The sequence below is a fragment of the Quercus suber genome, unplaced genomic scaffold, assembly GCF_002906115.3.
Source record: "Quercus suber isolate HL8 unplaced genomic scaffold, Cork oak 2.0 scaffold_170, whole genome shotgun sequence".
NCBI classification, from domain to species: Eukaryota; Viridiplantae; Streptophyta; class Magnoliopsida; order Fagales; family Fagaceae; genus Quercus; species Quercus suber.
The window spans coordinates 146,171-173,793 of NW_027069630.1; the positions used below are offsets into that span (position 1 = coordinate 146,171).

Genomic DNA, 27,623 nt, shown 5'->3' on the forward strand with positions numbered 1-27,623 from the left:
CCCCTTTATTTATTTATTTATTTATTTATAAATTTATTTGGGGGGCGTTTGGGTTGGTTGGGTTTGCTTTTGTGTCTGTAAAAGACTAAAAGTGTAGAATATCAGGAGAATAACTAGTAATATAACAGCAATGGAGGCTCTTTTGGGGTTGTACATAAGGACATGACACAGGTCACCCTGCCAAAAAGGATAATATGAAGAAAAATTCCGCAATATGTGATTAATGGGCATAGGGACAACATTTTTCACATTTTTTTAATGATTACTAATATGACCTGTTGTGATTGGTACATAATAACAGTGGTGATTAGTGATGAACCCAAGTGAAGGTGATGTTACTCCAAATTGCTAAGTTTCATTATTTTTTTTTCAGATATTTTTTAATTGAAATTTAGACTTTTTAACTATGCTAGATGATCTTTAGATGGCAAATCAATGAGAATTTTCAAATGAAGAGGTCAGCATGTAACAAGCAAATGTGGAAGAAGCCCCAATAATTCAAGAAAATAACACAATTTGAATATATATTATCCATACTGAAAATGAACTAGCAGGCTCAAGTGAATAATAGACCTGTGAAGTGTGAACAACAAAGTTGATAGAGAAATAAAAAAATTTGTATAGAGAAACACTTAGCTGAAGATAAGTGTATGCCAGCTAGAAACGGCTGGCTTTATGAGGCTAGTGATGTGGCATAGCATTGCCATCTCAGCCAAAGAAAAAATGGGGGAAAATAGAGACGTATCCATGTCATTCTATTGCCATATAAAATAGAATAATAGATTGTAGATGATCAGTATCTGGATACAGGAAAGCATTATTGTCAATATTCAACCACCACCCAGGTTCCATCTCAGAAACAATAATTAGATTAAACACGCATGCCCTCTAGTTTCAAATTGAGAAGAGTCACAAATCAAGGTCAAATTTTTTGTTCAAGGAAACATCATCTGTCTCTTCAAACTAATAGAACTTAATTGTGAATATGACAAGGCTGGCTAGAAACCAAGATCAGGCATTTTCTAGTAATTTTCTGAAACCTGATATAGTTGGTTCAAGTCATTACTTATAGTTGGTATAGCTCAAGGCATTTTCTAGGAACTCATGATATATAAATCTAGATGATGACAGCAAACAGGCAATCAGAAAGTGACTAAAAACTCAATACATATTTTGGAGCCATTATGTCAAGATCTTTGTTTTTTTAGGTTGAGTCCCTTATGATGAAGTAGAGGCATTCTGTTTGAAACAAGGACTGGATTAGCATTCTATATCATGAACCCAAGTTTTTATTTTATTTAATTTTTTATAAATAAAAGAATAATGGTAAGACAAATGTAGGGCCAACACCTCGCTCTGGCTGCAAAGACTAGAGCAGCAGAGCGGCCATGGCATCCCCCAAAATTTTTGTTAATGTGCACCTATCGCACTATCGTGCGCCACAATTTTGTAATAGAAACCTCACTCGTGGAATACCATGCCACCCCTTCCTCAAGGGGGAAGTGCTCAGCCTTAGGCGCTTAACCCAAGATATTGTAATATTTATGTAAAGATTAACCGTAGTTCTTGTCATAGAGCTCAAATGAGTTGTGGGAAAGAATAACTAAGGTAACTCACTGTTCAAAACTTTTACCAACAAGAAAAAATATGTTAAAGTTATCAGGAAAAAGGTTTAATTTTGGCCCAATTTTCCTAGGGTAGGTATCTTTTAATTCTGTAATATCCTGGTAATAGGAAAGAAAAGCATATCAATTACTCGATGACAGATAGATATGTTAGCAATAAAATATCAGCAAAATGAACTTTCTGCAATAGCACAGCTTAACTACAACAATTGCATCTGTTTCCAGCTTGCAACACAAATCCCTGTAGCTCAAGTTAATTGTAATTTAAATATGGTAGATATCTATTGACAAAATTTGCCGCAACTACTTTATAACTCTTCATTCATGGCTGTCGGCTGATGACAAAGGCCCCATTATAAGTCTCACAACTTCCTAAATAGACTGCAATCATTAAGAACTAATTGGGAGCAGGAAATATGACCTAGTAACCATAAATTAGAACAAAGGTGGTATTCAAAACCCAGGTGATGGGAGGTACTAAGCAATTCTAGGATATGAAATGAGGTGTCCAAAACCTATGAGTTTATGCTTGATTAAGACCTCATACCCCACCCTGACTTCACCAAGAAAAAAGAAAAAGAAAAAAACTTGATCATAAGGACCATGTATAATAGAAGCAGCAAAGAACAGAAATCTTCAATAATCCTGATGATATGGGGGAACCAAATTGGTATTATAGGGAAAACTAACTAATTAGCAGATATAGAAGTTGGAACTTTACACTTTGTCTAAACCATTGCCTTTAAGTTGATGAAATTTTCTCATCATTCCTACCCTCACTCTTCTTCACCCTTGTTACTGTATAGAAGCACAACACTGTTTGTAGAATCAGCATCCTCCTCAATTGCCTCTACCTGCCTTCATTTTCACCATTCTCTTATACTTCCTGGATAATTTAAACACACTCCCCATAAAACATTTCTATGGGAGGAGAATTGATCCCAGTCAACATTAATACAGAAAGTGTAACCAAAAAACATTTTATATTTAAAAAATTTATTCCAATAAGGATAAGATTTCCTAATGCACTTATAAAATTGAGTTTGGGAGGCCATAGAGTCACCACAAGCAACTCAATTTGCATCTCCTGCAAGGGGATCTATCTTGACAAGGATCAACCCCTATAATATCTGCTAAAAAAACTGAAGCTTCAATACAGCAAAAAAGGGGGGGGGGGGGGGGGGGGTGCCCTTACACAAATCTATAAAAGATTTTTATCATATTCTTCCTTTTGTATTGTATATACATTGTATGAGGTTGTCAAAAGGAGGGCCAGCGGAAGGCAACCGAAGGAACCTGTTGCTTCTGGAGACCCGTGATTCTGTGGCCGAAAGAAACTCCTACACATAAAATATATAATAGTATTATCTTAAGGATCTTTTCTTTTTATATTTACAATAATAATATATGGTTCAGCTTCAGCATTAGAGATTTTATTTTGTGATAGCATGTGCTTCCCTTACATAAATGCCTTTGTTCCTTCTTGTGTGGGAGCTTTTCTTCCATTTTTATGTATTTATTTCTGTAATTCTTTTTATCTGGTATTCAACTAATCATTATTAAAAATGTCCCAATTATAGTCAATCATTTGATTGTCTCTCTAATAGCCGTCTTCTCAATAGAATACAAAGGGGTTGCACGCTTTAAGTATATATTAAAGAAAAATAAAAATAAAAAAGTTTTTGATTCGTTTTTTTTTTTTTAAATTTGTTTTATTATTTTAACTTCTTTATTTGGCAGTCAGCCAGTCAGGATGGTAAGTGAGCTGGCATTAACGAGGTTGTGTTTTTGGTAGACTGTTAGGTTCGTAATATTCCCGTTTATAATTGTAACGAATACTTTGTCAGGTTAGGTTCAATGATTTAGAGTTGTTTGTTCTCACGTGCCGACAGTTTCTCAGATAATGAAATAATAGAATTAAACCCATCTCTTTTATGTTTTTATTTCATCTTTCAGAATCCACTTTAAATAACAAGTTAATAACCTTTTCTTTTTTTCTTTTTAAAGAATAAGTTAAGAACTGAAGTTCGAAGATACCAAAAAAAGTAAGATGCTGGTGGCCTTAAACATCCACGATAGTTTTTGCTATAAACAATCAATGCAATCTTTTGGAAAGAATATAATCTCTCTGTTGCAAATTGGTCTCCACGGTGCTTTATTGTGAAGCTTTTTCAACGGGTTTAACATTAATAACCACCCAAATGTTGGACTTGTTTGTCGTTACCTTGATATCAGTCATTCACCCAAATAGCCTCTACTGTGTGTCGGTGAATGCTAATGAAATGAAGAGGAGCTCATGTTTTTGCATTGTGCTTGAGAGAGCACGTAAAGACTTGGAAATGGTTCGAAATCTATAATATTATGGTGACTGTCACCAGACAAGGACCATGGTGGGCTTTTTGTGGGGGAGTTTTTGTAGGGAAGAGGAGGACGGTTGTATTTTTAAGTGAATGGAGTAGTTTGGAGTGTCACAATCAGTATCTTATAAAGGCCAAATTGGATCGCAATAATAAATAGGGTGTTCCGACACAGAAACACCAATGGCATCACAAGAAAACCTGGGTCCTTTTAACATAAAGGAAAGGCATTTACCTTATCTCTATTGGTGCCAAGTTCTTGATAAGATGAGACTCCACCGCATGGCACCACACAGGCACTTGAATTAGGGACCACTGGCTCTTTTATCGTCTCATGATTTGATACTCATCTCTTGCCTTTGATGTTTCTTTTGAAATAGGGAATATATATTTTAGTAATGTTGCAAAAGGCACAATAATAATAATCTATTTTTTTGCATCAGCTCGGGGGAGAATGTAATAGGGGTTGGGGGGGAGAAAGTATTTCTAATACTATTAGAGGATGTATTATGCGGTCAAATTTCACTGTGTGCATGAGGGATTTTGAGATGGGAATTTTCAATGTTTTTCCCCTTGTCATTTTGGGTTGACAAGAGAGCTAATTCGAAAATTTAAAAAAAATATATATTAACATTCAAATTCATGGAGAAATATGTGTAATTTTTTCAAATACACCAAACAATTTTGATCATTGCATACAATCCATATTTGCTCTTCACACTATCACCACCATCGTTCTTACTATAATCATTAATGTCACCACCATGATCACCACCCAGTGTTGCCACCAACACCTACTATTGTAGTAGTTGTTGCCAATATCACCACCACCTTCATCAATAGCACCACCATTGTCATGTCATCACTGTCATGTATCATTACCTTATATCGCTAACCGGCGTTACCGCCAGAACTAATCACTACTATTACTACTAATAATTACCACCATTATTAGTGCTCACATCACCAAATCATTACGAGTATTATATCCAACATCATTTTAAAATGTAAAATATTATTGTGGGGCCAGAATATCGGGTAGCCTTGGCCCACTCCAAGCCAGGCCCAAATGGCCCACGCCGAGGATGCATGATGGGCCCGAGAACAGGGTCATCCTCGGAAAAACACGAGGATGACCCTGTTCTCGGGCGTCCGAGACCTCGGAAAAACACGAGGACCACCCTACCAAAGGACTCCTGGAATATCCGAGGAGGAGAGGGCCCAGTGCCACGCGTTGGCAACAGAAGTACGGAGAAGAGGACAAGCCCTGGGCGAACTGTCACCTCGGCATTGAATACGCTCACCTAACCCTTCTGGCCGCATTAATGGGGATGTAACCCCTTGACAGGGCAACATCGATCAGGGTGAGCCACCTGAGCATGGATATAACCTCTGATAGGACAGACGGTCAGAAGGGAGGCCAATAGATGATCAACAGGAGGAGGAAGAGAGGGATATATAAGAAAGGGGAACAAAGTGTAAAGGAGGGGGGAAGGAAAAACCTCTTCGGCCATGGGCCGAGGAGCATCCCCCAGTTGTAAATTGGTCTTAGTATCTTTCAATAAAAGAAGAAGAGAGTATTTTATGCTTCATGAACGCCGGTGAGCGCCTAAACCTTCAACCCACTCTCTACAAATTCATTGTTCTGGGTTCGTTGAACCTGGGGGGAACACATATCTTTTGGGCAACAAAAACCGACCCTACAATTGGCGACGTCTGTGGGGAGGATTAGTGCGCTGACCGGCGCAACAAGCGATCGTGCTAAGTAATCATTCTACGGAAGATTGGTGGTGATTCAAAAAAAAAAAAAAAAACATTGCAGAAAAATAAAAGTTCGAAACAGAAGATTCGACAGAAACGGAAAGAAACTGCACATTACTTTATTGAACAAAAAGTTACAATGTACAAACAGAGGCTCAGGCAGGCATGTTTCAAAACTACTCCTACAAGCTAATCCTACAAACAGAGGCCCAGGTGGACCCGTCCTAAAACTAGCTAGAGGGAAGTGTCAACCCGTGCTTTTATTAGTATCAAGAGAATGGGAGAGCTTGACAATAGAATGAGGGAATGAGGCTGGCTTGCTTCAAGGCCACCAACAACTCCTTTCTCGGTGCGGCGGAGCTTGAACAAAGCGAGGAGCAGATGCAGGGGCACCGGGACGCCCTCCCCCGTGATGTTCCCTTGATTCTCTCCAATCCTCACGAGCGTTGGCCGTTAGAGACGGCAACACTCGGGCACCAGCCATGACATGAGTTCGTGCGTCTCCTCCGTCAGAGGTGCGCTCCAGGGAGAGACATTAGGTACTTCAACGACATCCCTCCTGGCCACCGTGCACGGCACTGTCAGTGTTAAGCCTAGACTCTGCCGCGCCGGAAGCCCAGTGGGGGCTGCGGTTACAACGGCTCTTGGCACGGATGTCCTCACACCCGCCCAAAGCCGCCCCATATCTGCCAACTCCGGTCACAATTCTGGTGGGGTTATTAAAGGGGTTTGTGGAGCTGAAAAGGCGTGTTTCTATTTATGTTGGGAAGTTCATGGAGTATGGAGAAACCATCCCCCTGGAAAGTCTTATATAGAGGATGAAGGTTGGTGAGAATTAATCCACACAGAATTCGAAAGGAGAATTATCAGCAGTGCTAATCACGAAACTACCAAATTCCAAGGGGACCGTAGACCGCTGGATTTGTGTTGATTCACGAGGACATTAATGAAGGCGCGCCTCGCACACCGAAACGTTAAGCGCGAAGCGCGAACAGCCGAGGGACACCTCGTAAATGAAAAAGATGGGGACTCGAGCTGGAGGCTAGGTCAACGCCACGTGTAAGATCATAGTCCGACCCAAGGAGGAATCGTCTCCAATAAAGCGGTCCGAGGACAAACCCCTTCATACAGAGAAATGGAAGCGTTAGACAGAACCAAGGCATTGCATGGTCCTCGGACTCATGCCTATGGGGAAACTAACCGCTCAGCTATACCTGGGTACTAGACAGAACCAAGGTATTGCATGGTTCTCGGACTCAAACCTATGGGGAAACTAGATACTTACAGAGAAATGGAAGCGTTAGACAGAACCAAGGTATTGCATGGTCCTCGGACTCAAGCCTATGGGGAAACTAACAGCTCAGCTACACTTGGGTACTAGATAGAACCAAGGTATTGCATGGTCCTCGGACTCAAACCTATGGGGAAACTAGATACTTACAGAGAAATGGAAGCGTTAGACAGAACCAAGGTATTGCATGGTCGTCGGACTCAAGCCTATGGGGAAACTAACCGCTCCGCTACACCTGGGTACTAGACAGAACCAAGGTATTGCATGGTCCTCGGACTCAAACCTATGGGGAAACTAGATACTTACAGAGAAATGGAAGCGTTAGACAGAACCAAGGCATTGCATGGTCCTCGGACTCAAGCCTATGGGGAAACTAACCGCTCAGCTATACCTGGGTACTAGACAGAACCAATGTATTGCATGGTCCTCGGACTCAAACCTATGGGGAAACTAGATACTTACAGAGAAATGGAAGCGTTAGACAGAACCAAGGCATTGCATGGTCCTCGGACTCAAGCCTATAGGTAAACTAACCGCTCAGCTACACCTGGGTACTAGACAGAACCAAGGTATTGCATGGTCCTCGGACTCAAACCTATGGGGAAACTAGATACTTACAGAGAAATGGAAGCATTAGACAGAACCAAGGCATTGCATGGTCCTCGGACTCAAACCTATGGGAAAACTAGATACTTACAGGGAAATGGAAGCGCTAGTCGAAACCACGGCATTGCATGGTCCTCGGACTCAAGCCTACAGGGAGACCAACTATAAAATATCACAAGTTAGGAAAGAATCAAGCCCCACCTAGCCCTTGAAACGCAAGAGGGTTGCCCATGCATACGTTCTCTCTCTTTATCACCGTTACTGGCGCAATTGGCCGACATACAATTCAAGCTAAAATCGTGCAGACCAAAGGAAAAGAGGAAAAGCAGGCAGCGTGTACACAAATAAGCAACTGAAATAAATAGAAAGGGAAATTAAATTCGCATTACAATAACGAGTCCATAAAAGTTGCATGGTAAGAGCCACAGTACATAGAGGAGAAGCAAAACAAAATAAAATAAAACAACGTGAAAGTAGGACGAGCCGAGACGCCGAGGAGTCTACTCTTTTTGCTCAGGCTGGGCAGGGGCAACCCCAGACCCCTCCGAGCCCTGGCTTAAGGGGACAGCCTGCAAGGGTGCGGCGAGAGCAGCTGTTTTCTCGGTGGCGGGGGTTTGATCATTGGACGGGATCTCCACTATCTCTTGGGGCACCTCCTCACTCGAATGATCCCTTAGTTCAGCAACCCCCACCACCTCAGCAATTTCCCTAACCTTAGGGTCATCAGGGGCTACCTTGCGGATAGCAGGGGGGTAGTACACGTTCTCTGCCTTCCACAGGTCGGACGAGGCTTCCACCCCAGCCTGTTTGAGGGCCTCAACCCAGACCTGGAAGCAGTATCGCCTACCTACCCCCGAGACTTGAACTTTGTAGAAGGCCTCTACTGCAGCCACCCCATCGGCGTAGGCTGCGGCCTTAACATCCTCCTTGGCAGTCAGGGCCATCTCCCTGCCATGGTCCGCCTCGTCCTTAGCCCGCCGGGCCTGGTCTCTAGCCCATTTTGCCTCCCTCTGGGCCCCCTTGGCCTTTGTTACCTTAGCCTGCAGATCTGCGATCAGATCCCTTGCGATCTGCAATTGCTCCTCCACCTCGCCCAGGCGCCTTGTCTGCTCCTTGGCCTGGTTCTGGGTGTCCTTAAGACCAGATAGTGCATTGTCCCGCTCCCTGGTCACCGCCTTCAAATCCTCTCGGGCCTTAGCAAGGTCAGCCTCGGAATTCTTCAGAGCCCGGGTAGCCTGAAAGCGCCAGTCGCGCTCCTTGTTACGGGCCTTCCTTTGGTCGTTCGCCGCCCCCTCTAACATAAAGATAGCCTGGACAGCCTGCCAGAATAACCAATACTCTATAAGCCCAATAAAAGAAAAAGAGTGGGCGAAGAGTTGAAGTATAGCCCTTACCATCCCCACATAGCGCTTAAGGCCGAGGATGTCAAAATCCTTCTTTCCGCCCGAGGATGCATGCAGCAAGATTTTGAGGGGCTATTGTGGGGCCAGAATATCGGGTAGCCTTGGCCCACTCCAAGCCAGGCCCAAATGGCCCACGCCGAGGATGCATGATGGGTCCGAGGATGACCCTGTCCTCGGGCGTCCAAGACCTCGGAAAAACACGAAGACCACCCTACCAAAGGACTCTTGGAATATCCGAGGAGGAGAGGGCCCAGTGCCACGCGTTGGCAACAGAAGTACGGAGAAGGGGGCAAGCCCTGGGCGAACTGTCACCTCGGCATTGAATACGCTCACCTAACCCTTCTGGCCGTATTAATGGGAATGTAACCCCTTGACAGGGCAACATCGATCAGGGTGAGCCACCTGAGCACGGATATGACCTCTGATGGGACAGACAGTCAGAAGGGATGCCAATAGATGATCAACAGGAAGAGGAAGAGAGGGATATATAAGAAAAGGGAACAAAGTGTAAAGGGGGGGGGAAGGAAAAACCTCTTCGGCCATGGGCCGAGGAGCATCCCCCAGTTGTAAATTGGTCTTAGTATCTTTCAATAAAAGAAGAAGAGAGTATTTTATGCTTCATGAACGCCGGTGAGCGCCTAAACCTTCAACCCACTCTCTACAAATTCATTGTTCTGGGTTCGTTGGGCCTGGGGGGAACACATATCTTTTAGGCTACAAAAACCGACCCTACAATTATTATTTCTTATTGAAAATTTAAACCGGCAAATTCATACTATAAAATTTGATCACTTTTGAAGTTATTAAGAATTCCTCAAACTCTTACTAAAAATAAAATAAAATAAAATATAAAGATTATAATGATGTACAAATAAATTTTGTGTAGGTTGATGGGTATATGTTGACCTTACTTTCTTATTCAAGCATTCACCACTCATCCAAAGTGTCCTTGTCCATCTTGAAGTGGATGACACCAATTGTGATGCACCTCTACAATACAAGAAAGGCACAATCTTCGAATTTGAGGGAAATATCCTTGTGCCACTGATTCACAACAATCACACTCACTCGAGCACAAATCCCAAAATTTAGGGCTATGATATGATTGTTATACCTACCACGCCTTAATTAAAAAAAAAAAAGTAAATTTTAATTAATTCAACAAATAAAGTGTTTAATAGTTCAACCCTCACTTACATTAAAAATTGATCGGTGTCTTGGTCTGATGATAAAGAATACAATTAAAAAAATAAAAAAATAAAAAAACGTATATTATAGGTTGAAACTTTATCCTAAAAGAAAATTTTTTTAAAAATAAAATAACAATAAAAATTAAAAATTAAAAAAGATGGAAAGAATTAAGGAGATGATAGTTCGACTTAGACTCTATATAAGCACTAGGCCACACAAACTACAAAATATGAGAGAAAAGCCTTAATTACTTTACTCCTTTTTATTATTTTTGGATTCGGAGAGCTCTAAGTCTCTAACTTAAGTATTGGAGAAGTTTCAATTGGCAACATACCAATTAACTGATTAAATATTCTTATCTTTTGCTGGTCTTTAAAAGCTTTTTTTGGATAAGTAACCCATTGTAATCCACAGCATTACCATAGATAAAGAAAAAAGGAAATTCACATTTAACAACACTAAATACAAGTTCCAACATGAGGGCTTGGAATTTGAAGTTAGAAGGGTGTTCATTGTTGTACTTTTCAAATGAGATCATATCTTCTGCAATGGTGAAGGTGGGTAACACGCTCTCAAACGAATACAGCACTTCAAATGTGCTCATTTATGAACCATGCATTCATTCTTTTCTTAGAAATTTGAGTTTTGTGTTGTATTTTTACAAAACCCTCATGTATAAAACAATTTATTTATTCAAATACACAATTTTACACAACTAAATAGCAAATAATACGTACTAAGAAGTTTATAACTCAATTAGTTGATACTTCTTGATATTTTCATCAAAAACAATCAGGATTTAAATCTCCTGATTGTAAATGTCGAATTATCAAAACAAAAGGCAAATAGTAGGTGTGGGGCCAGAAAATCGGGTAGCCTTGGCCCACTCCAAGCTAGGCCCAAATGGCCCACGCCGAGGATGCATAACGGGTCCAAGGACGAAAGCGCGAAGACCAACCCCCGAGGAGCATATACGAGGATGACCCTGTCCTCGGGCGTCCGAGACCTCGGAAAAACACGAGGACCACCCCACCAAAGGACTCCTTGAATATCCGAGGAGGAGAGGACCCAGTACCACGCGTCGGCGACAGGAGCATGGCGAAGGAGCAAGCCTTAGGTGAGCTGTCACCTCCGCATTGAATGCGCTCACCTAACCCCCCCTGGCCGCATTAATGGGGATGTAACCCCTTGGCAGGGCAACATCGATCATGGTGAGCCACTTGAGTACGGATAAGACCTCTGATGGGACGGAGGGTCAGAGCGGGGGCCAATGGTTAATCAACAGAAGGAAGGAGAAGATAAGAGAAAGGAGAACGATATAAGAAAGAGGAGCAGAGGAATTGAGGGAGGACTTTTCTTGGAACTTTGGAGGAGTGAAGGGAGTGCCATAGAAGAACTTAGAGGTAGTGTTAGTTTCAGGGAGAGGGGTCTCCTCAGACGGGTACGTGATTTGTATTCCGTTGCTAGTCTGTTAAGGCCTAAACCTTCGATCCACTCTCTAAAAATGTATTGTTGAGAAACTTTTCTAAAATTGAGTCCTTACAGTAGGTATTAAGAAAAAAAAAAATAACACTTAACAAATACGATGTGCATGTTAACTTCTTTTCTATATTTTTTTTTTTAGTGTTTGTTCTAACCGGCTACCCTCTAGTTCCAGAATTCAACCATGTGCGCAATATGCTATACCCTGGACTTACTTTTTGTACACACAATTTTTCTAAACTTCTTTAGTTCTTTATTGCTTTTTGATTTTTTTTTTTTTTTTAATCATGACTTTTTGTTAACAGAAGAAAAGCGAGAGACAGAGAGTATTTATTGACAGTAACAATCCAACACGTAGTGAGCACGAAAACACAAAAACAGAAGCACAGTCAGTCCATATATAAATGCTAAAATGTAGAATGAATGGGGCCCACGTTTCATGGGGAAGCATGGGGCCCACGTTTGGAGGTCATATGATTTTCTTATGGTTCTTAATCCGCGTGGATGTGGGTCCCATCGAATTAAAAAAAATTTGGCCCAAAACCCATTTTAAAAACCTGCCGACGATAATGCAAATGCAACAAGAATACCGTGCATCACTTCTTAAATTCCGGATAATTTCGGCCGTAATTGCCGTGCCTAAGGTGCCTTCTTTTTTTCTTTTCTTTTTTTCGTTTTCACTTCTTTATTTATATATTTTTTTTTCCTGAAACTTCCTTATGGGTTAGGGCAGCCCATATCAAATTTTACCTATTGCTACCCTATTTTGGAGTTTTGTAACAGTAGCTTCCTATATTTAAGAAGTTCGATTCACTCCCTATTTTATTTCTTTATTGTTTTGTGTGTGACAAAAAATATGGTATATTTTGAAAAATGAAAAATAAAATAATACTTAAATAAAATAAGATTTAGAATAGAAAATCAAGTGTGGGTGAAAATGAAAAATAATTCCTAAATTTTTGTTAAACATAGATTTTTATCTTAAAATAATGAAAAAAATTTAAGTATTCTAATAGCAAGATAGTTATTTATTCTTTGGCTAAATAAATTTGAAAAAAGTTTTGCTGCATATTTTTATGCAGAATTACTACATAATAGGTTACGTGGCAACCAAAAATAAATAACTTATATCTAAGGATCGTGTGCAGCAATTATTTTATATACTTACAACGTACTAGTCGGAGTAAAACATTTCTCAATAAATTTATGGGTTAAGGGTTGTTATATTTCTCTGTCCACGCGTTTTTCTTTTTCAGCACTTTACCACTATTCCCTGTTCCCTCTAGTACTTTTTTTTTTTTTATTGGTTTGTTCTTTTGATTTTAAATGCTTTTTGCTTACAATACGTAGCGCCCCTGTGATTACAGCTAAAAGTTTCTTACCAACCAACAAAGACCACCAGACTGCCAGAATTGAGCTCTTCTACATATAGAGATTATTTTTCTTTTGAAGCGACTATTACGGAGATTATTACAGGCGTTTATTGGCCTAATAGTGCCTTTAGGCCAATAAATGGGTGTGCTCCTCAAATTTGATTCATTGGCTCTTTCTCCAAGGTGAGTTTGACTTTCGCTAAGATTATGTTTGGAAAAAGTTAATGAATGCAACAAGGAATTAATTTATAAAAAAATAAAATAAAATAACTAACTTTTTTTGACAATTTTTTATAAGAGTAATGTTAAGTGATGTTTTAGGGCATGTTTAGTTTAAAAGATGAAAAAATAAGATGATAGAAAATGAAGAAAGAATGAAAAAGTTGGAAAATAGAAAAGATTTTAGTTCATTTGTATTTGATGCGGAGGGTAGAAAAGTAGAGGGATTGAAATTTTTTTATTTAATTGAAAATAAAGTTTGTATAAATTTATCATCATGTCTCTATTAAATAAAACAAAAAATAACACATTATATTTTTAAAAAATTGTGAATAAACAGACACTTCAATAAAATATAATTAAAAGCATAAGAAATAAACCCAAAACTGTTTTCTAAAAAAATAATAATAAAAAAAACAAAATCCAACCAAAATTAATCAGAAAATAAATAGAGCACCAAAAAAATAAATAAATAAAAAAAGAAGAAGAAGAAGAAGAAGAAAGCTACACGTCCAAAAAAAAAAAAAAAACCACAACACGTTAGTACCTAAAAAAAAAAAGCCGAACACGTTGGAGACTTGCAGGTGAATTCCAAGGGTATTTTTGGAAGCTCATTTCACAAGCTTTCCTCTCTCAGTTTTCTCTCCATTTTGAAGAGAAAACTTTTTGGTTGGCCCGGAGGGAAAACACCTAGTCCCCACCATTTATTTTCCTTCCTCCCCACCCAGCCAAAAACACTATAAAAAAGTTTTTCTTCCCATTTTCTCTCCAAAATTTTCTATCCACCCTGTTTCACTTTCAAACAAACACACCCTTAGAATCCGTTTGGTTGGAGGAGTGGAAAAGTGAAATGATAGAAAATTAGTAGGAGAATAGAAAAGATTTGTTTTCCCTCGTGTGTGTTTGGTTGGACGGGTGGAAAAGTAGGAGGGTAGAAAACTCTTTTGTTTGATTGAAAAGAAAAGTAGAAGTATAGAAAATGTAGTTGTAAGGACCAGATTTGAGTCCCTAGCCCAAAAAGTGGATGGACTTAGGCCCAAAACAATGAATTTGTAGAAAGTGGGTTGGAAAACTAGGTTTTAATGAATCAAATAACAAATAAGGTAGATCTTAATGATAAGAGAATGAAAATAGACAAGTTTTAACTAAAGAAAATCGTCCTCGGCAAAGTTAGAAGAGATTAGTTCTTATTATTTCTCTCAAGTTTGGTTACAAATGCAGTTCGGTTACAAATGCAGTTCTTGATTGCTACAGTCTTTTTCCTTTCCTTTCTCGATCGTCTATTCGTCAGGAGTTTCTTACATTATATATCTCCCTTTCAATGATCTTAACCCCTTCATTTGTTGATCATCCAGGCCACTCCTTGAGTGCTTATCCTATTAAACACCCCTTCTAGCCCTTTGTGAGTTGGGGTAGTCAAGGCAGCACTGTTCAGGGGTCTTATCCACATAAATGCAACCAAAAAGTTAGCTGCAGAGCATTCAATGTGGTGGCAGCAGCTTTTCCATAGATATTTCATAACTCTCATTCTTCTAGTACGTTCATAATGCACGTCCCTATAAGTGAAATTTCCTGGAATGTCACTTTAAACGATAGGATATACATTTTATCTGTGTTTTATTTATCCGAGGAGATACTCCCCCTCGGACCACCTTTCCTAACCTTTTCATTTGCGTCTTACTTATGGCACTCTGAGTTTAACACCCTCACTACCGTTTATTCGTCCTCGGACCAACCAATGTTCTCAACCAAGGCCTAAGACCTAATATACAATTTTGTACATAATATGTAAGAAATAGATTTATTTGTACTTATTAAATATGGATAATTACAGTAAACTCACTTGAGGTTAGGCCCGTTTTCACTTTACCTACCCGTGGTTCAAAACTTATCACTTTGCCCACCTAAGGTAACGAAACTTATCACTTTACCCACCTAAGGTTACTTCCGTTAGTTTTCTGTAACCCACCTCTTTGTTTGCCGTTAGAAAAACACATTTTTAGACAAAAACAAATATAACAAGAATCAAAAAGTTAGGGATTTTCATTACTCATGAACTTTAACGAGAACAAATGGGAGGAACAAACAACAAACCCAGATTCAGTCTCAAAGAAAAAAAAATTCAAACCCAGATTAATTGAAATTCCCTTAAACACTCCCCAACCCATAACAAACACAAACCCAACTACACAAAAATCAATCCAAACCAAACAAATCAACCAAAGAATTAACCCAAACCAAGTAATCAACCCACAAATTTGGATACACGAGAACCTCCCTATCAAAGACTCCGGCATCTCTTCCAACCACCTCTGTATCGATTATTCATCTGGATCCGGGTCCCCCAAATGGATCCTCTGTGACTTCGACTCCTCAAACGGCTCTATCCTCAATGGAACCAAGGTAGAACCAAACACACCTCACGATCTCTCCGATGACGATTCTATCCAGATCTGCGAGTACACTTCCATAGCTCCATCTTTCCGATGGCGATCTCTCCGATGGCGATTCCATCACGATCTTGCGCATTGAGCGATCTCTGCGAGAACACTTCCACCCACACCACCCTGTTGAACCTTTGCTCTGCGTAAAAAGGCCACGCCACCATTGGCACGCCCCCACACACAACTTCCAACACTGAGTTCCACCCACAATGAGTCACAAACCCACCCAGTTGTGGTGCCCATGACTTCACTACTAAGCCTCTCTCTTTGGTACGGACCAAAAACCCTTCTGGAAGCAAAGAATCTAAATCTGGGTCAGGTTGAGCTGACACAACCAAGCCATGTTTCTCACTCGGTGGATTTCGTGCCACCCATAAGAACCTTTGGTCACTCTTTTCCAATCCTAAAGCTATCTCCTTTAGTTGTTCTATAGAGAACAAACCCAAGCTTCCAAAGCATAAAAACACAACACTTTGACTCGGTTGCGAGTCAAGCCAAGACAAACACTCGGGCACGGCTTCACCTTCATTTTGAGTCCCACTTCTTCTGCATTGTAAGTAGAAGCATTTTCCTGTCTCAATAGATATTTGGAGGCATAGTATTTATTTCATTTGAAGTTCTAGGTTTCGTGAGAAATTTCCTGAGGGGAAGAAGTTTTGATCCATTTTATGTTATAATTTCAAATAAAAAAGTGTTTTTCTAACGACTAAGGGAGAGGTGGGTAACGGGAGCAAACGGAATGAAGTACAGGTAAGCAAAGTGATAAGTTTTGAACCACAGATAGGCAAAGTGAAAACGGGTCTAACCTCAGGTGGGTTTACTGTAATTATCCCTATTAAATAATATAAATTTTACCACATCATACATATAAATTTTTTTATTATTATTATAATGTAAAAATTACAATAGTGTACTTATAAATTTAACTGGGCAAAAGATTTTGTAACAAGTGTATTCTTATATTCAACTAGTGAATATAACGTGGGCAACAAATAAGCTAAGCAATTTAACTAGGCAAAACTTATAAATCAAAACTTGCACTAATAATTTAATTGGGCAACTGGGCAAATCAACTTGCACTAAAACTTGTATGAATAAAACCTGCACTAATAATTTAATTGGGCAATTGGGCAACAAAAACGTGGTTAGCAAATTTACACTCACTAAATAAGATGAATAAAGTGAGGGGTAGGTAAGATAAATAAGCTAAGCAATTTAACTGGGCAAAACTTATAAATCAAAACTTGCACTAATAATTTATTTGGGCAATTGGGCAAATCAACTTGCACTGATTTATATAAATCAAAACTTGGACTAATAATTTAACTGGGCAAATCAACTTGCACCAAAACTTGTATGAATAAAACCTGCACTAATAATTTAACTGGGCAATTGGGCAACAAAAACGTGGTTAGCAAAACACTCATTAAATAAGATGAATAAAGTGAGGGGTAGGTAAGATAAATAAGCTAAGCAATTTAACTGGGCAAAACTTATAAATCAAAACTTGCACTAATAATTTATTTGGGCAATTGGGCAAATCAACTTGCACTGATTTATATAAATCAAAACTTGATAAATAAGATGAATAAAGTGAGGGGTAGGTAAGATAAATAAGCTAAGCAATTTAACTGGGCAAAACTTATAAATCAAAACTTGCACTAATAATTTATTTGGGCAATTGGGCAAATCAACTTGCACTGATTTATATAAATCAAAACTTGGACTAATAATTTAACTGGGCAAATCAACTTGCACCAAAACTTGTATGAATAAAACCTGCACTAATAATTTAACTGGGCAATTGGGCAACAAAAACGTGGTTAGCAAAACACTCATTAAATAAGATGAATAAAGTGAGGGGTAGGTAAGATAAATAAGCTAAGCAATTTAACTGGGCAAAACTTATAAATCAAAACTTGCACTAATAATTTATTTGGGCAATTGGGCAAATCAACTTGCACTGATTTATATAAATCAAAACTTGCACTAATAATTTAACTGGGCAAATCAACTTGCACTAAAACTTGTATAAATCAAAACTTGCATTAATAATTTAACTGGCCAATTGGGCAACAAAAACGTGGGCAGCAAAAACATGGTCAGCAAATTTACACTCATTAAATAAGATGAATAAAGTGAGAGGTAGGTGAGATTAATAAAGTGAGGGTATTTATGTAAAGTATATCATTCAGCACTTTTTCCTCTCCATTTTCTGTCTCTCTTGTTTTCTCTCCTGAACCAAACAGTGAAAAATGCCATTTTCCACCCTATTTTCCATCCTCCATGTTTTCATCCCAACTAAACACAACCTTAAGGAAATTGTTAATAAATTAGAATAAAAAAATTTTGACACTACTTTCATGAGAAATATAAAAAATTGTTTACAGGACCCTTGTTGGTATTATTTTTTGGGAAATGCTAACGAGTGTCTTTAAGGTACTGGTTAATAATCTATTTAAAGAAAGTTTTTATGGAAAATGAAAAAAAAAAAGTAATTAATATTTTGACAGTTTTTTTCATTTTCCATAAAAATGGTATCAAAATTTTCCTAAAATAGATTGTTAACCAATGCCCTAAGGGCACTCGTTATCATTTCCCTTATTTTTTTATAAGGGAAATGCTAACGGATGCCCTTAGGGTAATGGTTAACAATTCATTTAAAAAAAGTTTTTATGGAAAAAAGAAAAAAGAAAAAAAAAAGTAATTAATGTTTTAACAACTTTTTTCATTTCTCATAAAAGTGATGTCAAAACTTTCCTAAAATGTATTGTTAACTTTTTTCCTAAGAGCACTCGTTAACATGACCCTTTTTATAAATATGATAAGATTTGAACTTATACTTGCTTCGTAATCAATCATTGTTCTTTATTATTAAATCAAAACACCGAATGATTTTTTGGTCTAAATAGGATTTGAACTTAAGTCTCTTATTTAATTGCAAGAGACCTTACCAATTGAACTAAGTCAAACCCATATTGTAATTATTATTGAATACATGTATAATTAAAAATGAATATATGTATATATTACTCCAATTAGTACAAGAATCAGTGATGGCTCTAGGATATATTTTTAGGGGTTTAGTAAGAACATGCATTTTGGGTATTAAAATAAAAATAAAAATAAAAAAGAATCTTGCCCATAGTAAGTTAGCAAGAGAATAAAAGATAAGAAGTGTTGCGTTCACAACATTTTCATAACATTTTTCCAACAAATCTTAGGTGATAAGTTGTTACTAGTTATAATTTAAACTCACTACTGAAATTACTTTTTTGTCCATCAGTAATAGTCAGTAACAATCTGTCACTTATAATTTGTTGTGAAAGTATTGTGAACAAAGCGTTTCTCATGTAAGACATACTATAAGTTCATTGTCCATCAAAAAAAAAATAATAATAATAATAATTTCATTGCCTATTGTTTCTTAATACAATGAACACACTAATTATTATTGCTAAGATTAAAATTTTGAAATAATCTATTATTTTTTTAATTGAACTCCAAGCAAGATCTAAATGGATTTTTTTTTTAATGATTTAAGATAAATAAATTTATACTTTTGTTATTAGGCTTACTATTTTTTTTTTTTTCCATATTTTAGAACAAGATGGTTGTATTCAAGTTTTTTTTGAGTTAGGCTTAAAAAAATTTTAGGTTCAGGAAGTTCAAAATTTTATTCTAAGAGGGTCAAATAAAAAAAATAATTATATATAAATTTTTTTGGCCTAGCTCAAGGGGTTCATTTGAACTGCTTGGAGTATACCTGGAGCCGCCCATGATAAGAATGTATATACTCATATATGCCTTCAAATCATATATTTTTTTTATGGATACAATAAAATTTGAATTTATAGTGAGATTCAATCCAAAGTCATTTTTTCAGAGATAATAAATTTTACCAATTAAGCTAATCGAAACATTTCTTAATATTTTTAATAAAAAAAAAGTTATACCAATAAAAAATTCAAAGCTCAAAATGGAATTTTTTTTTTCTTTCCATTTTTTTAACCAACTCTGGGGATGCCAAAGCTTCCTAGTTGTTCCTATCCACTAATGAACAAGATAAAATAAAGATTTCTTTCTTTCTTAAATGAACTAAATTCTAAAGTTTGTATATGTGAAGAACAAGATAAAACAAATATTTCATTATTACTTAAATGACCTAAATACTAAATTTTATATAATGGAAATTTTATACTAAAATTTTCTAATATACTACATTTTATGAAAAATAGCAATTGTTAGTGAGCTTTAATTTAAAGTTTTAAACGACATAATGTGATATGAGCTTGAATCTGTTGAATGCTTATATAAGTGTGTGGATTCTAAGGGATGAATCGCAACAACAATTTCAACTTAAAATTGCACTTGGATGGGCCTACTTAGCTGAAACGTCACCCTACTAAGAAAAGGGAATACCTCAGCTCATCCAAATCCAACTTATCGGGTTGGCTAATAAGATTTTAATGGTTAAGTCTAGGATTGTCCAAGCCATCCGAGAACCAGACCCACCGGCCTCACTCACCCGGATCCTAACCGATCACCACCCGAACCGATTACTTTGGTGGTTGGCATCGAGTTCCCACCCTTAGAATTCGAAATTAGCAGCTTGGTTGGCCGATTTCCTCCTCCTAAACTCGAGCCACACGGCCTAACTGTAAAAACAAAAAATTTTGATGAAATTCGACATTTTTCCAACAATGATTTGGTCAAAATTCACTAAATTCGACAAGATCCCCATCGGATCTCTGCAAATCTGGTGGAGATCTGGCCACATTCAGGCAGTTTTTGCCACTACTCTACTGTTGCCGATTTCAATCGACCCAACTATCACCCAATGCACTATCCAACCAATCTGAATTGAATTCTTTGCCAATTAGTTGTGAGTTTGGAAATCATCAACCAGATTTAGTCAAGTCAGTTGCATGTTGGACACAAACCCGACCCAAACCAACCTATGGACACCTCTAGTTAAATAAATCACACTTTTTTTTTGGAAGGAAAAACAGCATAATAACAGAGAATATTTTACGCATACCTTTAATGTGTGAATGATGGGGCATTTATAAGACAAGGGATTAGGTGAGTTTTAGTAGTTGGATTGTCAGTAGATTATCCCCTTATGTCAATTGAGGAATGCTTATTAAGTCTGTTGGTGAATAAAACAAGTCCAATTGCACTTAATGCAAATGATGGTTGGTGAGACATAATAAATGTTGATGTAAAAGAAACATGATGACATTCAATCCCTCGACCTTGGGAAGGGTTAGTCATATCGATTGACTTGGAGATCAATCCTCATGTTCCCATGGACAAGTCATTGCTAAGGTAGTCGATCGGTGTGATCATGGGAGCCATCGACCAAAGGATGTTGTGGGTGCTAACTTCATAGGCTGAATCAGGACAATCACAATAGTCCTTAGGGGAGTTTGTTCCATCATGGGCCTTAACTGGCATTTAGGTTAATATTTTGCTAATAAAAACATGTCAACTCAATAGCTTTTAATATTTTGCTAATAAGTTTTTTTTTTTTTTTTTTTTAATACAAGATAGAAATTTTATTCTAGCTTAATTTAAGTGTATATGTGTGTGAAACTCCTTCCTGAAAACTTGAACTCCGGCCATTTCCCCCAATACTCCACCTTGTAGAGTGACCATCGTACTAAGTGTGCGGTAGTGCTAATAAGTTAACACTTAATATGTAATAGAGGGGTTTAATGACATTTAGTCCAAGATAAATATTTATTCCTTAAAAAATGCTTGGTTGGCAAATTACCTTGCCAATTAGTTGACTTAGTACATTGATTCAGATGAGAATCTGAGCCAGATGAATCCAAACAAGGCTAATTGAATATATTCTTGTAGTTTAGCTTAATTCCACTACTAAATCTCCTTTTCCAAGTATTCAACAAAATTTTAGGCCAAGAATAACTAAATAAAGTCTCCTTCGGGTCTGGGCAACTTTAGTGAGGAATATACCGCGGGTGCATAGAAGAGTTTGCCACGTGTCTTGACTCAACGTCATCACAAGCTGCTGCTGTTTTTACTACACAATCGCATCACCATTTTATTATTATTACTAGTCCAAACCCGTGCGTTGCACAGTCTTATCTTAAACTTATAGAGTATATATTTTCATATATAGAAATTATGTTTCTTTTGTTTTTAGCTAAATGCTAATTTCTAGATTTGGGGGAAGGGGTAGCACATATCTTTACACCCAGGGGAACTTTAATCATAAAACACTGGGTCCTTGTAATATAAGTACGAAATTCAAAAAAATTCTCAAAGCTAAAAAAAAATGTATTATTATTAAATTTCATGATATACAAAATAAAAAAAAAAAAATTTATGATTGATATAAACATCAAATTGTAATGAACAATTTATCATCAAATTTATATCAAGATATGCTTAATAATAAGCTAAAAAAAATATTGTTCTCTAAATCAAAATTGAGAGGATGAAAGCAACATTTAAACGTTGAACCTATGTCATAGCGTAACACACAAAATAATAATTAGAAAAAAAATTCATGTCTAAGCATATTTAATTATTGATTCTCAAACCATAACCATATAAATTGGATAAAACTTAAGGAAATTAGGCTAAACAAAAACAAAAACAAAATCTATTCAATTTAATAGAAAAAAAAAATAATAGTAAACAAATACATGCTTGCAAAGTTATAGGTAAAAGAAGAGAAGAATAGAGAAAAAGAACTGTATATGTATTATTTGATACACACACACACACACACACACTCCACATTGAAGAAGTTAATATGAACAAAAAGTCTAATGTTAGTCCGAAGATTGCTCTTTATCATCCGACCAAGACCCCAATCGGTTTTTGGTGTAAACAAAAATTGAACCTTAGATCTCTTATTTAACCATCGGAAATTTTACCAGTTGAGTTAATTGGAACTCACAATGTGAAGCTAAAATCTAAATGTTAAAAAATGTGGTGTGTGAATAGGAAATCCAAAGAAAAAAAAGTCACGGTGAGTAAAGAGGAAATCTAAAGAATTAGTTATTTATTTAAACGCTAAAAGTAGTTGAATAGAATTTTATAATAAACATTTTTTACGTGTACTTAGTTGTTGTTTTTGAACAAATATTGAACAATAGTTGCTAAAATTTCTATAAAAAATTAAAATTAAAAAAAAGTATGCATGTGTTGAAAACTGAAAAGGAAAATAAGGAACTCACTCTTGGCTGGTCATGGTTCAGATTTGTGGTTTTCACTCTATTTCTTGGTTGCAAACCTGGGTAATTCTTCACTATGTCTCTTTGATGTTTCATGATTGAGATTCGTGGGTTTCGTTTCTTTGATTTTTATCTTATACGTAGAGTAGTAAAGTGAAAGAATAGTTAAATATGGACTCTAGAGTGAGATAAATTTTAAATCTTTGTTTTTTATAAGGTTAAAACTTCTTAATTTATTAAAGTTTACTAAGTAAAATTATATATAAATTTTAAAAATATTTAAAAATAAGGATTAGATAAAGAATTTGGGTTGTAATCAAATTAAGATCTTTTTTTATCAACTTATAAATCAAATTATTTAAGAAAATGATTAGATGAAGAATTTGGATTGTAATCAAATTAAGATTTTTATCAACTTAGAAATTATAGGAGAAGAAGATAAGAAAAAAAATTTTATATCTTTTTTAAAAAAAAATTCTAAAAAATTTAATTTCTATAGTTTGGTGAAATCACTTGGCATAACTATGGCTTCTACGCCCAAATTTTATTATATAGTATATTGTAAGGACTGGAATTTGAACCACAACCCACCAAGAACAATGGATGACGGCCCAACAAGTCCAAAACGATATATTTTAAAAGAATTAGTTAATTCAAGGAACGATCTTACAAAAAGAGTAGATCACAATTGACTGAATTCAAGACAGTAAGACAAATTAATGGAAATAGAACTCCTTGGATGAGCTCCTCGGTCAGGTCCGAGGAAGAGATGTTCTTATTTTAACTCAAGCTTGTCTTAATACAACATGTTCTTCTTTTTTTCTTCCTTCTCTCATTCAATGCCCACTTTTCATGGTGATCCCTTCCTTATATAGTCCTTCCACCCTTCATCTCAGCCTTCCACCTATTGATTTTGTAGAAAATCATATAGATGCTTGTCCCATAAGAACCTCCTGGAAGTTTTGTTAGTAGCTATAAGCTGAATTGCCATTGTTCAAGTGTCATTTCTTCATAAATGCGGCTAGTTTATTAGGTGTAGTGCATTTAAGGTGGTGGTGGCAGCCTTCTTCCTAGATATTTCGTCTTTCATGATTTATTGAGTTTTTGGTTACTTTCCCTGAAGCTCTCCCGAGGTGGTCCAATTCCTCAGAAATTAGAGCTGACCCATCATTCTTTTCCTTTATCATTGGCCCATTGGCCTAGACCCAGCAATCCCATTAACCATCCCCGGGTGCATCATCGTCCTCGAGCATGGGCCATAGCCCAATAAGCTCGCTCAGACTTTACAACCCCACATATATGATTATCATTATTATTATTTTGCTAATTGAAAATTGATTAAAATTTTACTATTATTTATTAATTGCATTACATCCAATAAAACAACAATGGTGAGAATTCCTTTGGGGCCAGTGATGAGGGATTTATAGAGAATGGGCCCAAATACAATAAATTAATAAAGAATGGGCCAAAGAATTGAGTTTTGGTAAGTATGGCAACAATTGAAAATTGCTTGGAGAATGATTAAGTAAAATAAATCTGAACTGGGGAAGGCAATTCAGTCCTCAGCATAAGTCCGATGAGCTTCCACTTGGTATTTCTTGAGTTATAATATCAATGGTTACAGAATTAGTTCAAGTTGCTACAGTATTTTCTCCAATGAAACCTCCCCCCCCCCCCATTCTCAGGGCTCTTTCCTTCTTATATACTACTTCTCTCCTTCATTTCCACCATATATGTGTACGTTAGATCTTCTGTTGTTGATCTTTGTCACATCAATCTCCCTCCCAAAGCTCTTAGGTAGTAGCAATAAGTCTGAAAAGCCACTACTCAGGCGTCACTTCCACATTTAATGCAACCAGAGTGTTAGTTATGGAGCATTTAATGTAGAGGCTGCAACTTTTCCTGGAATTGCTCTACCGCCATGCTCCTGTGTACTTGCTTGCTGTACTTATCTTTTTCACTGGGGTATTTCAAAAGACTATTTTTGTTGGTAAGTCTTTTTACATCAGCCTCGACTTTGGCCAGCCGAGGACAGGATTGTCCTTGGCACAGTTTCTTGGGCAGCCGTGATTACCCTTGTCTTCCTCACATGCGACTATGGGCCTCGTCATGGGCTCTAGGCCCAATATAGAAGGTGGATGCACGCCCTTGTGCTTTATGGCCCAACAATAGCCCCTCAAAATTCTGTTGTCTACACCCTTGGACAGAAAGGAGGATTTTGATGTCCTTGGAAATACTGCAGGCTTATCACGTTTTGTCTTTTGCTGGTGTCAGTGCCCTTTTAACTGCCCAAGGTGCATTCCTGACGCTTCGGCATTTCGGGCATGTTTGCATTAAATTCCTGCGGCAGGCTGTCCCCTCCACGTTCTACGGCGTGATGGTGATCCAACAGTGGAAAGATCCTTTTTTACTCACGAGGCGGGAAAATTCCCCCTGCAATTTAGACATGGGTATAAATACCCGTTTAAATTAACTTGCCCAAATTACTTTTGCATTCAAGAGCTCCTACACACATACGTTAAACCTGTCAATACTTCTCACTCACTCGTGTACCTTCAAAAGCCTGTCCGAGGACACTTTCCTCAATCTTGTAAGTTCTTTCAGACCTTACAAACTCTTTCTTTTTTACTTTCCCTTCTCTATGTCTTTCTCCCTGTACCTCTCTTTTCCAAACTTCTTTAGCTTCTTTAGATTTTTCCTGGGGAAGGGTAGATTTAAGGATTTGGTAGAGTCTGAGGAAGGGATGGAGAAATTTAAGGCTGACTACAGGATCCCACCCAACGTGGGCCTGAGATATTGCAAGGAGGGTGAGTGGCATCTTCGAAGGGAAGAGGGCGATGTGGTGATACCTATGATCACCTTTATAGAAGGTGGCGTGAGAATCCCTTTAGGGCCAGTGATGAGGGATTACCTTAGGTTCGTTAGGTTGGCCCCCACTCAGTGCGTCCCAAACATTTTCAGAATACTAGGGTGTATAGACACCTTAAACGAAAAAGTGGGGCTATAGTTGACCCATCACGATGTGAATTGGGTCTACAACTTTCATTACCAAAAGGGGAAGGAGTATTATTTGAAGACAAGGAAGCCTAAAATCAAGCTCATACAATGTCTCCCAGAGTCTAACAAGGGGCTAAACAAGGACTTCCTGATCATGTTTGGGGAATGGCATGATGGCATTCCTTATCCGATGGAAGAGGGGCAGCCAGGTAGGGTCCTAGGGATAGGAGTAGGATCTGTTCAATGTTTTAATGTGACCTGTCTTGTGAGGTTGCTAATATTTTGCTTTTCATGGTTTTACAGAAAGGCGCGCCATCGAGCCACATTTAGGTCTGGCTAACAAGGAGAGTTTGGACAAAATTCTTTAAGCCGAGGTGTTCGTAAACGAAGATGACAGTCAACATCGGGTGGCTCATTTGATATTGGGATATACACCAATATCACATGCTTTCCAAGCTCCGGAGTGTGTCATCAAAGCACGCGACCCACACCTCTATAGGATTAGCGTTGCTATTGAGGGATTCCTTTTCCCTAAGGGCACTTTAGCTCCAGAGGGTGTGCCTTTGGTGGGTTCTTCTTCCTCTCATCCTCAAGTCAAGGAAGATGAGGAAAAAGCAGAGAGAGAAGAAGGAGAAATTGTTGAGCTGATTTCGTTCGAGGATGAATTTGAAGTATTCAACCGCGCCTCATCTCCTAAGGACCCTTCTTGTGATCTCGGCGAGGTACCCATTGAAAAAGATATGGGGATACAGAGGAAGCAAAAATCAAATCTAATGGACTTGATTGAGTCTCAACCAGGAAGGGAGGCATAAGGAAGGACAACTTGGAGCAGATCTCCTTCCACTACTTAAAGCCAATTCCCTTCTGCCACTTCCAAACTCCAACCTCCTCTTCCTAAGTCAACCCTGCCGCCGAGACCTGAGCCCTCTGACCCCAAACGAAAGAGGGAGTCAAAGGAAAAAGAGGTGATGGAGGCTGAAATACCTCACCCCATACAAGAAGAGGAGGCCCAGCGAGTTGCCAAGTAGTAGAAGGTGGGGCACAGGGTGCCTAAGAGAGGGGGTCAGTCCTCCGCCTGAGCCTTGGCTCCCAGCTCCAATGCTTAGTGGGGCTCCTCTGATGGACAACGCTTCCATCAGAGACTTCCAAGGGGGCATCGACAGCCATGTGGCTGATGCTTTGGAGAGGGCTCTGCTACTGCCCTTGGACATGGCCGAGCTGCGGAATTTCAAGAGGCAGGAGGTCTTCCTTAGCCTCAAGAGGTATCTGGGGATGGTAAGGTTCCATAACTTAATTAGCCTTTGTTTTCTGTTAAGCTTGAACTTTGTTTCTTGTATAACTTGCATTTGTTATTTTTTTTTTCTTTTTTTTTTAGGCTATACAGGGCATATTCAGGGCAGAGGAGATGGCCAACAGCAACAGCAAGCAACTTGAAGACGAAAGGAATAGGTGTGTTACGACTGTATAGAGCTTTAACATTACTGATCAGTCTGCCAAGGACCTAAGGAGCAAGCTGCAAGACGAGGAGAAGGCAAGGAAGAGCACAGATTTGGCTTTAAAGGGCGCTCAAAATTAGGCCGAAGATCAGAGGCTAAAACTTTGCAAGGCCGAGGAGCAACTGACAACTACCAAAGGACAGATTGAGTCCTTGAAGAAAAAG

General features: G+C 38.0%; 1 protein-coding gene across 1 annotated transcript; it reads right to left on the reverse strand.

The window, feature by feature from the left end:
* Nucleotides 1-15,751: 15,751 nt before the first annotated feature.
* On the reverse strand, nucleotides 15,752-19,532 carry LOC111988834 (UDP-glycosyltransferase 88A1). Its single transcript, XM_024020642.1, has 2 exons — nucleotides 19,519-19,532; nucleotides 15,752-16,298 (listed from the first exon to the last, which is right to left on the reverse strand). The coding sequence occupies exons 1-2, from the start codon at nucleotides 19,530-19,532 to the stop codon at nucleotides 15,752-15,754; spliced, it is 561 nt and encodes a 186-aa protein (XP_023876410.1).
* Between the last annotated feature and the right edge of the window lie 8,091 nt (nucleotides 19,533-27,623).